The 17,909-nt window shown below is 43.3% G+C and overlaps 2 protein-coding genes across 11 annotated transcripts in view; one reads left to right on the top strand and one right to left on the bottom strand.

Annotated features, from left to right (window-relative positions):
- LOC122397947 (MAP7 domain-containing protein 1-like) overlaps positions 1–14,795 on the bottom strand; it is a 219,619-nt gene extending 204,824 nt beyond the window's left edge. For 3 of the 9 annotated variants that reach the window (XM_043397465.1, XM_043397468.1, XM_043397473.1), the window contains exons 1-2: positions 5,465–5,602; positions 4,995–5,067 (exon numbers count right to left, since the gene is read on the bottom strand). In XM_043397465.1, the coding sequence (XP_043253400.1) occupies positions 4,995–5,037 (43 nt within the window). In that variant the 5' untranslated portion in view covers positions 5,038–5,067; positions 5,465–5,602. Of the gene's footprint in view, positions 1–4,994; positions 5,068–5,464; positions 5,603–14,708 lie in introns of those variants that run through there. The other 6 variants (XM_043397459.1, XM_043397462.1, XM_043397464.1 and 3 more) reach the window with 5 other exon arrangements.
- On the top strand, positions 12,861–17,808 carry LOC122397951 (acetyl-CoA acetyltransferase, cytosolic). 2 transcript variants are annotated; one of them, XM_043397477.1, is made up of 9 exons: positions 12,861–12,871; positions 15,365–15,402; positions 15,879–16,000; positions 16,255–16,367; positions 16,558–16,757; positions 16,856–17,085; positions 17,165–17,353; positions 17,442–17,604; positions 17,670–17,808. In XM_043397477.1, the coding sequence occupies exons 1-9, from the start codon at positions 12,861–12,863 to the stop codon at positions 17,786–17,788; spliced, it is 1,185 nt and encodes a 394-aa protein (XP_043253412.1). In that variant the 3' UTR covers positions 17,789–17,808. The 2 variants fall into 2 exon arrangements, with proteins under 2 accessions (XP_043253412.1, XP_043253411.1); XM_043397476.1 differs by lacking the exon at positions 12,861–12,871 and having other exon boundaries at positions 15,297–15,402.
- The last annotated feature ends 101 nt before the right edge of the window (positions 17,809–17,909 follow it).

Raw genomic sequence — 17,909 nt, 5'->3', positions numbered from 1 at the left:
ATCGTTTCTGCGTTTCGGCTTGTTGCCAGTTATGCAAATCTAATTAACGCCTGGATCGAGTGACGCGCCCCAACGCATAGCTTAAGTCGAGAAACGTCCGATTAACCCGGCCACTTTTAACCGTCAATCCAGACGGAACCCGACGATCGATGATCGATGATCGGTTATCGATCATAATGCGAACGCTCCTCCCACTCAGGAATTTCTTAACCATTAATGACTACGTTATTGTAAAAACAATGCATTTACAATTATCATTACGCTCAGCATGTATCATTAGCGGTTTCGTTTTACGAGGAGAGGTCGCGAGTGGAAAAGTTTTAAGAAGCGGTGCTCTAAACGATTCTAGGCTAGATGGAAAACGCCGCGGAATGGTTATCTATTCCTTGTTAATTAACGCGCGGCGACTCGGCGAGACAGAAAGCGATAGTGTCGTAACCGCGGCTACGATGCAATTTCGAGAGAATGACAGCCATTTAAATCGATCTTTCACCTGGCTGTCGATAACACGAGATTGTTAACGCTTTATCCGTCGATTCGTTTGGGCGCGATTATTCATCAAATTCTCTAACTTTGCTATCATCGATAATACGATTTAATAATTTTTAATTTTGTCGAAAAATTTGTCCACCTTCCTGAATTTTTTTCTCGAAAGTGCGAAGGATTTCGCGGGTATGTGTATTCACCAGAAGTGATTGTAATTGACCCCTGCAACCGAAAATAATTTTTCCAGAACGATTTAAAATTTCTTTTTTTCGCTAAAAAATTTAGGCACCTACCCCCTGTCGATTTTTCTCAAAAATTGGTTTTTCATTTTTAATCAATTTTGACGGAAATGTTATCTAATACTCGTTGAGCTCTACTTTAGAAAAAAGTTTCATTGAAATATATTCATTATTATTGGAGTTTTGGTCGTTTGAAAATTGGACCACTTTTATGGAGTTTTTCACACTTTACGGGCTCAAGGAACAACTTTTTCAATATTGTTAGAATTTCTACATATTCTTCGCTAAAATACGCGTTGTTTGCCTTTTGAAACATTAAAATTCCCCAATCCGTTCAGAAGTTATGATATTTTAAAGATTCGTATGAAATTTCAGTGAAACATATCAATGGTATGGTCAGACATGAAATTTTTTATCTTTGTCCAAAGAATATATAAAACGAAAGTCTCGTTTATATTTGAATAACCCTCGTAGGTCAACAGCCTCGTCGTGTTTATTTCCTTAAATTTAGTATTATAAACCGAGAACCAAAACCACGGGTAACTCCTGTACCGTAGAGCGCACCATATGGCGAAATCGTAGGATCATGAAACTGCTGAACGCGCCATATGGCGCTGGTCTTACTTCCGTTCAATAATTATACGCGAATCTCGCCTAACGAACGAAGACTATTTTGCTATTTATAATTATATCTGCAACTATACAAACAGAATAGAAAATAAATTATACCTTCGCGATCCAGCGTGTGCAATAATTTATTTGAATCGTAGAAAACGGGAAATTTCACCGCGCCGCGTTGCCGATTTCAACGATTTTCTTTTGCATTCAAGAAGTTAATAGATTTCAGTCGGTGAACGTTGGAAATAAAAAACCCATGAATAGGCTTCCTGACTGGCAAATTGTTGCAACCGAAGAAACGTTCGATAAAGATGCGTGGAAGAGTCATGAAGACCAAAAGTTTCTCGACAGGTATTCAGATAAATTCATTGGATACAAACTTGTACATATATTTACTCAATTACGTCTTCGACTGACAGTCAATAGTCCTCGTTAACGAATAAAAGATATGTATTCTTATAAACGTGCACGATTATTATACTCTAATATTTATGTGACAGTTTTATTAGTTTGTTACGACGATCAGTACCGGCTGAGCGACCACGAAACGAGCCCACAAATAACGAAAGTTATGGGTCAAAGCACCTCGTCGTGAAAGTGAACCACGTTTGACCTTACGTCAAATTTTGTAATATATCTTAACGATACTACCTTCTCTATGCAATTCTGTTGCAACAAAAATAGTTTTCTCCGAATCGAGAAGCGAACGCATACGATATTGCAAATTTTCTGCGTTAAAAAACGCGCATGAATGGAGGAGCGCCTGGCAACGCGCGCGTGCGAGAGATTTAAAAATGCAGGGCAATAAAGAACCGAGAGAGTCGAGTTTAGAGAGTCAGAAAGTTAGTCGAGAGAGTTAGCTGCAAGTCCGCGAGAATCAGCTGCGACGAGAGTGCCGTTACGTAAGAACACCAGAAACGTTAGCCACGGTGCACGGATGCATCAGAGTTTTGGAATTGTTGGACGAATAACCGTTTCGCCGCGACGTGTTTCGTCCAAAATCCCGTCTCGTATGTGGGACAATAATTTGCTCGCGACTCGCTGAAACTGAGCATCAGAAGCAGGGCTTCGTGCTCAGACAGTTTAGATTAAGCCACATCCACGCAACTCCACAACACAACCGGAATGCGTTGGATTCGTTGATTTTAGTATACCACAGTGCACACCTGTGGTCCCACATGTGCATACTAAAATGGCAAGACAAATGGGGCCCAAACTCTGACGATATTCCATTCTCGACGATCGATATTTATAAATTTATGCGTAATAAGTTTGACATGTTCACTACCAGATCAAAAATATAATTAGACCAATGTAAATTTTTGAACCCTTGATAAAATTCACAAATCCTATCCAAATATTTCAAATACCATATAAATCCTACCACCCATATATGGGTGGCGTGGCAGTCAAAGTGTTAAAGTGCAGATCGCTTGTGTCCACCAATTTACCCCGAAGGAATTGAAGTTGACGCTTGAATCTTTTGGGCGTAAAATTAAAGAGACGAATTACAAGCTCGAAGAGCAGACGTTCAAGGGTGTCAAGGTGTTTCGACACTGCAATTTGCGATCTCGCGAAATCTACGACCGGCACGGACGGTTCTTACAAAAGGAAAAGGCAGCTGCACTTTTCTGGCCCGGGCTGAAAAGCGCGGAGAACAATGCCTCGTGAATTGCCGCGCTACAATGCGCGCACACAGAACAGAGGCTCCTTCCTTGTTAACCGCGTTACGTGTACTTTCGAGCGTTTCCGCGCGGCACTTATCAACTTTTGCCTACCCGGAGATAGAGGCGCGCCGAACGTTGACAGCCCTATGGCAAATATTTGGCCGGGTCCCTCGAACGACACGCCATAAATACACACGGGTCTTTGGGACACCTTCCGAGCGCAAACGAAACGCTTTAAATTAAGAGCGGGCTTTCCCCCGATACCGAAACCTACCTCCTCTTTGTCCAGAACGGAGAGGAAGACGCCCAGCTGCGTTTGAAAAGCTGCTAGAACGATGCCCGGGCGAGAGACCGCCGTGCGTTTGACGTTAATGTCTCCCACTTAGCAAACAACCCGTGTACGGACCAAGGGTGGAAAAAGAAAAGCCTCGTCGTGCCAGTTTTTTAATGCATGCAATACGGTTTCTGTTATTGACCTAGGCCATGGTTTACGAGCGATACGGCCGCATGCGTCACACATCGACCGGGGCACGTGCGACGCCTTCGAACAATCAACCGGCTGGATTAAGAGTCGCTCGTGGGAGGCGTCGCGACAGCCACGAATCGGGGCAACGAGCCAGCTCCGGTGATTCACTTATCGCGCCAGCCAGATTTCCGAAGAAAAATTTAGAAAAATTCTGCTCGAACAGCGGGATCGAGTTAAGAAACTCTAAGGGGTATTCTAAAATGGGATTCTAGCTAGGATCGTTAATCCTGACGGATAATTTTAGAATTATACGGAGCGTTACGCTATCCTAAACGTACGATGATGCACGGCGTGACGGTATCGTCGGGTTCGCGAGGCTATTTCCATCCGTTTCTGCGTTCCTTCCGCAGAATTTCGCGTCAAATGCGCTCGGTGCATTTGCAACCTGTCGTGAAAGCTGCGGAAGCGATACACACACGTTTCTCGGCTACGAAGGAAATCGCCTTCGCCTCGCCTTAAAAAGCGCCGATAATATCAAGGAGACACAACCGTTCGCGGCCTTTGTTCGACGGGAAACCAGTTTCTTAATGCGAGATAGCGAATTTCGTCGTGAAATCGATTAGCCGGTGAAACGCGGACCTCTGTACCTGGAAGCGATTCGTGATCGTAACAATGTCGACGGAGTCACGAAACACGCCTCGGCCGAAAGAAATTGCTGACTTTTAGAGGAGAAGGTGTAACAGAATTTTTCTTGCCCGTGCACCGTCGAGCGAAAGAGTCCTCTGTCACGGATATACCGTTGCTCGTTCTGTGCAATTTAACGGCACAATCCGTCCACGGACCGGTTGAACGTCAAGGAATTGCAAATTCGCCGCGACAAATTTCGGCCTGACATCTTTTCGTCTGGCATACATAACGGCGACCGTGAATCAGCCTGTCCCGTTTTATTAGGCATCGTGGAATTCGCAAACCCCCAAAAAATGCAACTGTGAAACAACCTTTCCTCTAACATCGAGATCTAATTGCAATCTTCAAGGAGATGGTTTAGACAGTGTAAATAGTATTTGCAGTGGAAGAACTATGAATCCTGTTACGGACTAAGGGTGAATCTAGTGTTTTTGCACGATCGGATCGAATTCTAGGAAACGACTGGTCGTTTTGTCGCGGTCACGTGTGAATCAGGTATGCAGGGACACGATAATTTTTTACGAATGAAAAAGAACTCGAGCGAACGTAAATTGCAGAAACTAGAGGACGATCGATAGCCCATTACCGAGGTATTCCGCAGGTAATAACGTTCCTAGTACGCGAACCGTTAAATTTCTTTCGTTCGTTGCAACAACCACACTATTTTCGTCCTGTTCCTCGAAACGTTCACGTCACGCAGCGTATACGTTGCACCAGTTTCTACCAAATTTCGTTGGAAACCGATAAATATTTTCGTGATTCGTTATCAAACAATCGGGAACAAACGGTAATCGGTTAAAGCGTCGAGAATGTGAAGAATGCCTGACGTACCTAAATCGGGTTGCCCGTAGTCGGCGAGCATCGCGACGACCATTCTGAGCACTCACGATCCAGCCTCGGCGAACTGTTTCACACCAAACAACATCGTTTAAAATTCAATCGAGACGTACGATCGACGGAACGAAGAGGAGACGAAATTCTCGGGCCCGTTCCGCGAGAAGCGTTGGCCAAAAAAGGTAACCGGGACATATCGAATATGAAAGTTAGCCGCTTCCCATGTGCACGGTGAATCATCCGTTTAGAATAACGTGTAGGCACGCATTGCCATTCAGGCTCCTCTCTCGATTCCTGAACGATGGCTCGAACCAACCGGACGCGAACTACGTATCCCTCGATCACGATCGCGGGCTAAGGAACGGTTAGACGAATTTGAGCGGATCGACGCCCCGACACGACGCGTCTCCTCTTCCCTCCGACGACGAGGACCAAACGCAATGACCGTATCGAACGCGCGTCCGTACCAAACGACTTTCTCGTGTTGTTGTCTCGCGTGTCTCGAGAATGCGGGAGCCGGAATTCCGTCGACTCGCGTCCTTGACTTTCGCGTGGAAGACGCGTAACTGGCTCGTCCCGCTCGTCCAGGATCGCGATGAACGAGATTCGTTCTACGACTGCGTGAAGCCGAGTGCGGCCAACGCGATGAATCAACCCCCTTCTCTCCTCGAGTCGATGCACCGTGCGCGAGCCCCCCTCCCTCCCTTTCTCCCTTTACCTTCGCGAGCCTTTCTCCGCCCTCGCGAACGGACCAACGCGACCGTCGCGACGCTCGTCGTCCGAACGAGGCGCCCCTAAGGGCTGCACAGACTTCGCCGGTTACCACACATTGGACGACTCTGAATTTTTTTACAGGAACCCTACGTGCTCGATCGAAACGACCTTCTCACCAAATACAGAGGCTTCCTCGAACTTTGAAACGCATTTTTTTGAAACCCGGATTTGGATAACGTTTCCGCGTGAATCTTGTGTGCGAAATTACTCTTTCAATCGAGATTTCTATAGAGGGCGATTTACGAGCCAGTGTCAACACTGGAGGTTGATGCTACGCGTTAACGGGTTTGCCAACGTGCGTCATGTATGTGTAACGTATCAATTCTCGTCACCGTGCGCCAACGCTAAATATTAAATCTCCGTTTCCTGTCCCCTTATCGCTGGTATGCGTTTCAAATCCACGGGTTTCTTGTTCTTTTCAGCACCGTGTCTCTCGTCCTTCCGTGATTCCTTTATCTTCCGTGTATTGTCTTACGTAATTCAGTGTACCCCGTGCCACCTGTCTATTTGTTTCCTAATTGTCGCGTTTCGACGCAAAGCTGATTTCCCGAGCGTAAAGCAAAACGGAAAAAAAAACGCTACTTTGTCTTTTCGTATTCTCCACGTGTTATTCCGCTACGATTAATAATATGAACAGCTGTGCTCATCCGTCAGTATTCTATCACAGTATAAATAAACGAAATATGATTCATACGAAGGTTCAATGAAGATTCTACCGTAATGCAATTTTAAATGTTTATAATTGGTGTGCCTAGATCATTTGTATAAATAAATCGACAGTTCGTGTGACTCGATCTAGATCTGACCGCATCTTTAATTCCGTTTTATACTTGATTTATGTATTTACTGGTACCGCGATATCTTTCAAGATGCGTTTGAAAGCAGCCTTCGGATGTACCTCATTTACGAAATATAATTTTACCGTATTCAGGGTTCGTACGCTTTCTTTATTTGCTCGCTAAAGACATAATAATAATAATACTGCGCGAATCGCTCCGTAGATGATTGAAGAAATTGCTCGAGCAACACGTTCTACCGTGCTTTACACCGATCCATTTGCAATCTATTATAAATGATGCATATTAACGACCTTGACGATTCGAAATTATGCGAACCATGCCTGATATTTTCCTGTAAACGTGAGACTCGATGTTAACGCGTGTCGTATCGCACGTTAATGCGCAGCACATCGAGTGTTTCCATTAATCTTCTGTAATAGTGATTCTTATCCTGATCTCCACTCGGAGGTCCGTAGATAGATCCATGGGAAATTTTTAATGCTTCGAAACGACGATAGACACGTAATTACCGACGCGGTCGTTCGACTTTTCACTCTTGCGTATCGAGGTTTTTACCATGGCGGGCAGAACGATCGAGCGTGACGATTTTTGGGTGGAACTGGAAGGATCGAATGACCGTCGACTTTTCGAAGACACGGAACGCGTTCGATGGGTCTTGAAAAAAATTGATGGAGGCAATTTAGAAACGGGGAACGCGAGGAATTCGTATTCTGGCTGGCGAGCATCGAACTTGCAGCCGGGGACCGGACGGGTGCACCAGAAGGTAATGAAGGTTGCGTTCCGTCCACGGATGGAAGAGGCTCCTCTATTTTTCAGCCCCGGCCTGGGACGGGTGTGACGACACTGTGCAGGCATCGTGCCAACGACTGAGTCAAGCAATGCGTCAAGAACGCGCGCAGGAACTGCGTAAAAGTTGACGAATCTCGTTCCTATTTCTGAGACACGCGACACCTGGACGGTTTCCGTGACGCCAAATGAACGAAGTGACTAGGAAACTACTTTGCTCGTTCTAATGAAATACACGATCGATCCTGACCGAACGAGTCGAAAACTAATTCTAAATAAGTTTAAGTACGATACAAACGACTTTAGCGGTCCCGTCATGCCGACTATAATTATCGCGTGTCTCGGATACGTAGACCGGCTCGTTCAATTCACCGACTCTTATTCAGCTTTCCCTAAATATATCTTGCGTAACGCGTCTAGCGTCATGGGCGCCGTAACGTCCCGCGACCACCAAACGCAACCAAAATTACAAAATTCCGCGATCACTTTGGCGCGCAGATTCGGCTTCTTCGCGCGTTTCCGAAGCATCCTGAAGGTACGATATCGCGTTCGAAGATAGGGAAGACGACAGAGCGGGGGACCAGTCGACTTTCACGGGCCCTGCGGCGCAAAAAGGTTTCGTTCCTCGGAACAAAACGGACGACAGAACGAGGGGGGCCCGTTGGTATAGAAATCGTCCGAGTCTCACGGTGAGTCGCGTTTAATACCCGCGACGTGTGAAAACGTGGCCGTAAGTTTCGAGCGAGAAAGATAGACGGTCGGCTGGACTTTCCTACGGCGATTTCTAGCGAGCACAGAGCGCGAGAGATCGCATCCAGTGCATACCGCGTGATCCACGTGCGTTACCGTGGAAGGAAAGTTCCGGTTAGTCACGTACCCGGTGTGTGACGCGTGCGCCAATTTAAACCCTAATAAATCGCGCGAACGGACAACCGAGCCTCGATTCGCTCCTATCCGGGGACTAGCGGTTCTTTTAAAGTTTCCGTGGAAACGACGCGATCGCGCTACCAACGCCGATGAGTATCTTATCCGGCGAGACAGTTCGAACGACTGATTGCAATTCATCGGGAACGGGACATTGAACGAACACTCGAGAACTTTCGCGGCACCGATACGCGAAGATGATTCGCGGCGCGATTAACGCGTTCGCTGAGATATGGGATTTGGAACGCTTCGAATCTGTAAAACGCTGGAAACATCGAATTACACCGGATCCGATTCGAGGCCTCGAAAATCTCGAAAGATCCTCGAGAGGTTCTATTTGCTCGAATAAGTATTCCACGTTGGAAGATTCGAACATTCTAAACGTCGGGGTATTTCAATATTACCTGTACGACTGTTTGTACAGAGTGTCTCGAGATAAGCGTCACGTGAAGTACATAGTTGCTAAATGGTAAAGTATACTAATAAACGCAACCGGGCTTTACTTGGAGCTTCGTGTCGCTGACGAAAGTATTTATTTCAAGGTTGGTCACTTTCTAGCTTTCTCCGAATCGGGAATTATTTAAATACAATAGCACTTATACTGTCGATCAGAGTCCTCGTAAAAACGAAATTGCAAATGCCTCGGTGTAAAATACGACTGCGGAATGCGCTACCTCGGTATAGTGTTCTCGGGTTAAAATGAAACTTCGCAAAGATGAGCGCAGGATGAAATTTAAAATACTTCGGCAACTTTGTCTCCCACTGAAAAGGTCCTTTCGACAGCTGGCTACGCGCTGTCTGCAAAAATAGAGCTGTTTACGTCCGGGGAACGTAAACACGTCGGTTTCTTTTTCTACGACGACATATCGAAATATTAAATCCCGAGTAGTTTGACGGCATTCCAGCGAGGTTTCGAATCGAATCGACGGTATTCGCGGTAGACGCGCTCGTTTGAAAGGCATCCAAAGAAGAGACGGGCCTATTGAACACATTGTACCAGAGAGTTGGAAACTCGCGACGCAACGAAGAAAGAAGTTGAGAGAGAGTCGAGCAAGTTGCACGAGAGAGTATGCAAATGTTGCAGTACAGATTATTAACTCGGCATGTATAACGGGCCGGGAATGAGATGCATCTGTGAGCAAAAGGTCGTCGCGACGTAAACGCGAGTGCCTGGTAAACGGGGAAACGACAAAACGACGCGGCAAAGACGCGCGGGACTTGCAGTTCCGCCATTGTTAAAATGGCTCTCGCCGTAATGATCATCCGCGATCCTCGAGTTTCGCTTTTTTCTCTCGCCACGGTGAGGGATCTTCCACGAACGCCTGGCAAGGCAGGAAGCGACGATGATCGAAAACATGGTCGGTCAATGATTACGTAACGGTGTTAAAATAATTAGTGCGTATTACATAGTGCAGCGTTGCGGCCATAATTAGTGGTCACCTCGCAAACAGAAGCTAGGACGAGACTCTGGTTTCGATCGAGGATACTCTCAACCAACAATAACGTTTCGTTGAACCTGACTCCACCGATCGACGTCTGTAATTAGACAGCGAACATTTGCGCACTCGAATATGCCGAAATATGCAAATAACGTAACTCGTAACGTACCGGTTGTATCGCTAGAATGTAACCAAACGAAATTTATTTTTACCTTGTATCATTGAGTCGCGCAGAGTGAACTTGCATAGCAAAGTTTTATACTGTATTTACAAAGTAAAGGGAAGGGACACCGGTTGGAAATTACGATATCGATTCACGTATACTGAACTATGCATGTGGAACTACGCCACGTCTCCGCGGACTGGCGCTTATCAATAGAACTGGACGATTCGTTAAACGACGAGTTAGAGCTAGAACCTTCCCTTTGCCGATTCAGGGTCGCAGCAAATGCCGGCCAATTTAAAACGTTCTGCACAGTTTCCTGTTTGCGACATCCCCGACGCGAACGCGGCGAACGAGAAACCAATAAAGAACACCGGGACCTCCTTATCATTTGCCCCATCCTGTTCCACTCTCAAATATATCAAAATCAACACGACCGTCGTCTCGTCCTTTGTACTTTGCCGCCAAACGTTTCTGAATTATAAAGAGTAATCACTCTCGTGCAACGCCATTTGATTTTTGTCGAAACTATGTTCCTTGGAATAGTGGGAGGAATAATTCGAACACTATAGTCCGAGAGAGTTCATTGTTGGAGGAAACCTTCCGCTACAGTGTCTATAGCCAGAACAAGAATACTTTTATCTTATTAATAGCCTATCTAAAAACAAATTATTAAACGGGAGGCCTTGAAACATTTCTCCCGTTAAAAAAAAAATTTATTTTTTAGGAATATTTGTCAATACTTAAAAATGTAATATTCATAATGTGTGACGGATTGCACAACGTCAGAAGCGAGACCTTGTTTCAATGAACACGCATGGGCGGTGTGCAAGGTTGCGGAGAATCTAGATTAACGTTGCTACAGCATGGCGGACGTTGTTTTGAAAATATTAAAAAATATTCACATTAAAAGTATTCGAATCAAAGCGTTACAACGTACACGCTTGCATTTAACGTGTCTATGCTAAATTTAAAGTAAATCGGCTAGAGCTAAGGTCGAGAGGTAGAATTATCTCTAATAAAGTACAATAATTGTGCTTTTTCTTCAAGGCTAACTTTACATTCGTCGATGCCTATATTCCTCGGAGTGCTTATATTACCCCGAATTCCCTTATGCGGAAACCTCATAACGGTATCCATTGTGCATATCGTCGAACGCGAATAGGTCTAGAACTGATCGATCGACCGCTTCTAAACACCCGAAGGATCAAGGATGCGACGACGTACAGATTGAAAAAAAAAAAGACACGAGCACAAAGGAACGAGAAAAATTAATAGAAAATTGATCTAAGTAGGCAGCCATCGTCTAGACGAGAGCACAGCTTCTGACCGCGCCAAAACAATAATGTACCGTTAACGGACGCGGTTCTACGCCACCACGAATAAATAAATGCAACCTACTTAAAGTATCTTCGTCATCTGTTGCAGCTACGTTCGAGGCTGGTGAACCGTGTTTATCCGAGCAAGAGAAAACGCGTGATTTTTAATACACTATCCACGTAGCCAACGGTACAGCGTCTTACCCGCGTTTCGCCTTTAAATATTAAAGCAAAATATATAAGGCGGCCCGATGCGTTGCTCTTGTTATTACGAGCGCGTACGCAGCGCATAGATGGAACAACAAATAGAGCAGATCGACGAGGAATATCTATCGCGGCTTCGTTTATTGATGCCGCGTAGCAAAGAAACGTCACGTTTACATTGTATTACAGTCGTACGCGCGACACTAACGGGTCCAAAGACACATTAATTTATGCAATGGTTCAATAACTTCGTATTTGTTCCATAGAAAGAAAAGCATCGACCTGGAGCAAAGGGTTAAACATGAAAACGTTCGGGTACCTTTCGTCGTGCTAGAAATAACAAATTTACGACCCAATTAATGACGAGGCTATTAGCAAAATTGAGAGCAACGTCGAATCATAAACTCGCCGACCTTATTTTCGGACTACGTTGGTGCAGGCTATCCACGCATTATGCAGACTCTCTTACACGAATACACAGTGTAAAGTGGACGACGACTCTTTGCGCGCAGAATAACCGCGAACGTTTCAGAGAAGCTTTTACAGTTCCACGACAACTGACGTACGAATTCGGATAAAATTGAAGACACGTGCAGTCGCGAACAAGTAAAAATGGCCGACTTCCTCCCGTTAAAATTCGTCCGTGCGTGTCTAATGCCAGCTGGCGAGTATGGAGACAGGAAAGAATTTAGTTTTGACCATGGGTTTTACGAACTCATGGTATTTATTATACAAAGATGAGAGTTCGTTGCTAGGGCGAACTGCGCTTCACTTTTGGTTTTCTTCTGCGGATGAACTGCACAGTTCAGAAACAGATCTCTGAGATGTACCTACACGAATATAATAAAAGTGAAATTCTATTATTAAATATTCTTGTATAATTTAAACCATACATCCCATAATCCAACAATTCTAATAATTACAAAATGATCGAAGACATCGTTGGAACGCATAACATTGCATTGGATCTATTATAAAGTATGCAAGGCGAGTGTATCGTGCGAGGTAAACAAAATAAAAAGTTGGGTGATTCCACGTGGTAGAGCAAAAAGTAGTGGAATAAGTTGCAACTTCTAAATAAAGTGGCGTGTGTCACACGTGTGTCGCACGTTGCACGCGGAGGAGTACGCGAGCTTATTCGCACGGCGCACGAATAAAATACTAACCGAGGAATATTGATCCAGCAGCCTGCATAAGATCGCTATCATCGCGATGCTTCTAGAATATCGCCGGAACAGGGAACTCCTTGGTCGTTCTCAAATGGATTAAGCATATATAAACGGAAAAAAAAGGTTGAGAAGCAACGAAGTGACAGTCACGCGATGTCAGGGCGCGCCTCGACTTATGATTTGCGCCGAAATGAATTGCCCGATGGCCCGGATTGCGCCGCTCGGCTCTTACCGATCGCATTAAAATCACCGGTGGCATCCACGAGAAAATTCTAATAAAGACGTATGGGGAACTGGTTCGACGCGCAACGCGATGTACAGGACGCGTCGCATAATACCCGCGATGCATGTAACAGAGTTAATCGCATTACGGTGGCAGGGACGATCAGAAATCCCGATTGATCGCTCCGCGACGTTGATCACGCCGGATAATCGTCCTCAGCCTACATAATTTACCGGCGAAATGTCGTTGTTTCTCGCGAAAAATGGAATTGCCGTTCGACGATCACAGAAACGATCGAGTACATAGTGGCAGCCAGTAGATGGCCGCTGAAAGATAATCGCGTGTATCGAGCAAATGACTCGTCCGTTGATCTATACGTAGTCGATGAACGACAATATATTAAAGACGCACTGGCACGGAAACGTGTAGTACGAGGGCCGCGGTAACCAACATCACGAACAGAACGTGCGGCTCGTGCGGATACTACTGTACCTATACAGGGTGTCCCACGCAACTGGAACAGGCTATACCTCCTAAACGGTTGGGAGTAGAAAAATATGTTATAGGTCAACGTTAAATGGTATCAAACGATGCGTAATATGCAACTAATTTTATACACTTTTGTGCATTGGTGCATCAGGAAAATGCAACTGCACCTTTTCTTTAAATGAAAACAGTACCTTCATTTTTAACAACTGGTTTGTGCAGGTCGCAGCACAAACATTGCAAAGCAATAGAAACATTGTAATGAATTCGGAGAACTTTTATCTTCGATAACTTCCTAACGAATAAGTTTAGGGCATAAGTATGTTAGTACTTTTATGTAGAGGTATAGTATAGGAGGTATAGCCTGTTCCAGTTGCGTGGGACACCCTGTATAGACACGGAGAGAACCACGTGTTACCAAACACGTTAATTTCCGAGCGACACCAAAACAAAACCAACAACGCCGTGCGTGCACGTAATTATTGTTGTCTTATCGGAGACCCAGTTAGAAACGGCGAAACAAGGAACTGAAACACGTTCGCAGTATCCGAACGACGGGACGATACGCGTAATTTCGACGAACAAATTCCACGAGGCCGTTGCAATGGCAGAAGAACATTGGACTGGCAATCGATCATCGTCAATATTTCTCTCACCGGCGATGATCTATCGCGACACAACGCGTGCATTTATCGCCTGTCGAGTACCAACGGACACGTTGCACCTCTCCCGTGCAACATTGCCACGATACCCGTGGTCGACGACGTTCGAATGCCGCCGATCGGGAATCCGTGGGCAACACACTCGCGCGCGCGCGCGCTCGCTTGCACAGACACGACGACCGCCAACCAGAGCGTAGGTGTTAGACGAATCAGCCGGCAGTAAATTCGTGGTAAGAGATAACGGTAATCTCGAGCGAGGGATTACTTGAGCGACGGTGCGAATTGCAAGGCCGTCGGCGTATGACCTTAATGAGTAACGAGCATAGCGCTTAGGCGAACACACGAGGAGAACGAGGAGCACGATGTGTTCTGTCTGCTGCTCGCACGTACTACACGCACGCTGCGCGAAGGGTGTCGTGCAGCCGAGCGTGTGCACGTAGCCCTGTCAAAAGGTGGCATGTTTGGCACTGGTCGCGACTGACGTCGCGTTGACAGGCGTGTCCCTGTCAGCGGGAGTCAGATTAACCAGCCACGAGCACCGTGAACGTTACGAAAGACACGGAAAACGGCCCCGATTCGTTGGTATAATCACGACGATTTTCGCGATCGTTCCTCCTAGACACCGTGCGTGCAGATGGCGTAATTTTTATGCCAATTACGGATCACACCGGCCGTCCGCCTACACCGACGCTCTCGCCGTGCATCGTGCCTCGATATCGTACAGCAATCATGAGTAGTAAATCGAAGAACTGCAATAAATACCTCGCTTTTCGACGAGCTCCGAAATCTCCTCCTTGTTGTCGGCCATCTTAGCACCAGTCACTGTTCACAATGCACGCTGGGTAAAAACAAACGAGCACCACTACGGTGCCACGATTGGTGGTTCAGCGCCACCTGTACGCCGAATTAGAAGTCAACCAACCGGTGACGTTTGTCAGGAACGTTCGAAATCTAAACAATAAAGGCTCCGACGGGGACCGTAGAAATTAACTTATTCGTACAAACAAATGAAAGCAACATCGGAATTATAATTTCGATGATATTTTAAATTGTTACTCCTTCGAGCAAATGCAATCTTATTGCTCAAACGAACTATGTATCATTAATATTGCGCATCGATACGTTGTAAACGGTTATTTTATATGTACGATGTTGTAAAGACAAACTTTTACTGTATTCATAAGATGAATATAATGTATTTGACAATAAATGATAGAAATACATACGGTACATGGCGGTCAAAGAATGCCACTTTATTTATATTTCTTTTGACACACTTTCATTAAGCCGTTACTGCCACGCGTCATCGGCGCTTCGACTGCTACTTATTTCCGTTATATGGGCTCGTGGCGGCAGTCTTAGTTCAGTTTTCCGCAGGCTCGGCATAACTTGTAAAGAATTTTCAACATGAGCAGCAGTGACGTTGTGATTGTGTCTGCAGTGAGAACACCCATAGGTGGGAATTTATATTTTACAAACAGAAATGTTTTAACAACCGAAAACACTAATATTCCTTCTGTAGTATACTAGCAATCCAGTTTAAATAATATCACGTAAACAGTAACATTTTCAATTTACAATCAATCGTCTATTTAATACAACGACACTGTCACGCATTAAAAAGAAATTCAATTAATACGTTTTGACTGCTATTCTGATTACAGTTTAACAAATTAACAGTTTGTTAATTTAGATATATAATTACACATAGTCTTAAACATTACACACTTAATATTCATCATACTTTAACTTACCCAATTCGTTTTTATTTAAAATAAGAAAATCTTATTTGTATTCAAGGTACCTTACACTGCTGTAATATTTATTATTTAAATGTTACATTAAATTAAATTTAAATTGATATAAGTTTAATAACAATTAAACATTTACAGTTTATGTTAGTTATACCACGATATGTTTCATTCCTTGTAGGATCGTTTTGTGGATCTTTATCGTCTTTAAAAGCATCAGATTTAGGTAGTATCGTTATTAAAGAGAGTCTAGCAAGAGCTCATCTTGAACCCAAAGATGTTTCTGAAGTTATATTAGGACAGGTAATTTAAAATCATAATTTAGTAGCACATAGAACAACACGTTTAAATAATTTAACATTGAAGAAACATAAATAAAACATGACCAATTTTTGTATAAATATATAGTAGAAATCTACAAAATTTGATTACCAAAGTGCTCTAAGAATATATGTGCAAAGTGTACACATATTTTGCATGTATAATCTATGTTATGTTAATCACAGAGCAAAAATAATCTAAACTTTATGAAATATTTATAGTACATTTTATTGCAGGTATTAACTGCAGGTCAAGGACAAAACCCAGCAAGACAAGCAGCTATAAAAGCAGGCATTCCTATTGCCATTCCTGCACATTTAATTAATATGTTATGTGGTTCTGGTTTAAAGTAAATATGAAATTCCTTATTCATAAAACAAGATAACATATGTGAACAACAACATTTAATTTTTAATCTTATCATTAATATTATACTTTCTATAAATAAACATTTTTCTATATATATACATATATCAATACAGAGCAATATAGTTTTTCCTTTTTTCTATGTTCGTTACGAGATGAATTAATTTTTTTAGAGCAATTATGAGTGGTTATTTCTCCATAAAAGCTGGGGAAAACCAAATTGTTGTAGCGGGTGGTCAGGAAAATATGAGTCTTTCACCACATGTGTCACACCTCAGAAATGGTGTAAAGTTAGGAGATTGTAGTCTAGTAGATACTCTAATATTTGATGGCTTAACAGATGCATTTCATGGAATTCATATGGGGGTAACAGGTATAAAAGAATTATACCTTTCTCTGTACATGAACTTTTTCATTACAATTAAATGCAAGTTTATAGACATATTTATTAATATATTGTAATTTTCGTAGCTGAAAATATTTCTAAAGACTTTAATATAAGTAGGGAAGAACAAGATGAATATGCAGCCAAATCTCAGCAAAAAGTAGAAGCTGCAATTACTGCTGGCTATTTTGAAAAAGAAATTATTCCTATAACAGTATTTACTAAAAAAGAGCCTACTATCGTGGACAAAGATGAGTATCCCAAGTTTGGAACAACTGTTGGAAGCCTTCAAATATTAAAACCAACTTTTTTGAAAGTATAAATAATGTATATTTGTTTTCAATTTCAAATATTCGATCATACAATGATTACTTGAAATATTATTTAATGCATAGACCAATGGTACTGTGACTCCTGGTAATGCATCTGGTATAAATGATGGAGCAGCAGCAGTAGTTCTCATGTCAGCAAAAACTGCTTCTGAGAAAGGACTTTCTCCATTAGCTGAAATTGTTGCAATGTCACAAGTTGGAGTGGAACCAAGAATTATGGGTGTAGGTCCCATCTCAGCAGTGGAATTAGTGGTTAGTATACATTGCATCTTATTAAAGTATATAAATATTTTATCATTTTAAAGCTACGCGATAAAATAAATTTAAATAAATATTTCAGTTAAAAAAAGCAGGATGGACCAAAGAAGAAGTAGATTTATATGAATTGAATGAAGCTTTTGCAGTACAATCAATAGCATGTGTGAAAGGTCTTGGCATAAATCCTGCTAAAGTTAATATAAACGGAGGAGCTATTGCGTTAGGTCATCCGATCGGCGCATCCGGTAAATAAAACATTATTAATAGATCGATATAATTTTGTTGGTATATTTAAATGTTTTATATCCAGGTGCTAGAGTTGTAGTAACTTTACTGTACTCCTTGGAAAGAACTGGTGGAAAGAAAGGTGTAGCAGCCTTATGTGTCGGTGGTGGAATGGGAATTGCAATTGCTGTTCAAAGAAAATAACAAACACTTCATCCACATAAATCTACTTATTCTATGAAAGTTGAATTTTATTGGCAATTGCGCGTAGTCGTTTTGTGACGTAACAGTATGTGGTGTACCAACCACATATGACTTTTTTTAG

Source organism: Colletes gigas, unplaced genomic scaffold (genome assembly GCF_013123115.1).
Source record: "Colletes gigas isolate AHSC1104 unplaced genomic scaffold, ASM1312311v1 Colletes_gigas_Sc00010, whole genome shotgun sequence".
NCBI lineage: Eukaryota > Metazoa > Arthropoda > Insecta > Hymenoptera > Colletidae > Colletes > Colletes gigas.
Note: the sequence above shows the minus strand (reverse complement) of the source record. Positions and strands in the feature narration are given on the sequence as shown.

Excerpts from the sequence above, each read along its gene's own strand:
- LOC122397951 (XM_043397477.1), top strand. Across the intron at positions 16,368-16,557 it reads TTATGTGGTTCTGGTTTAAA|AGCAATTATGAGTGGTTATT; the intron begins GTAAATATGAAA and ends TAATTTTTTTAG. Across the intron at positions 17,086-17,164 it reads TAAAACCAACTTTTTTGAAA|ACCAATGGTACTGTGACTCC; the intron begins GTATAAATAATG and ends TTTAATGCATAG.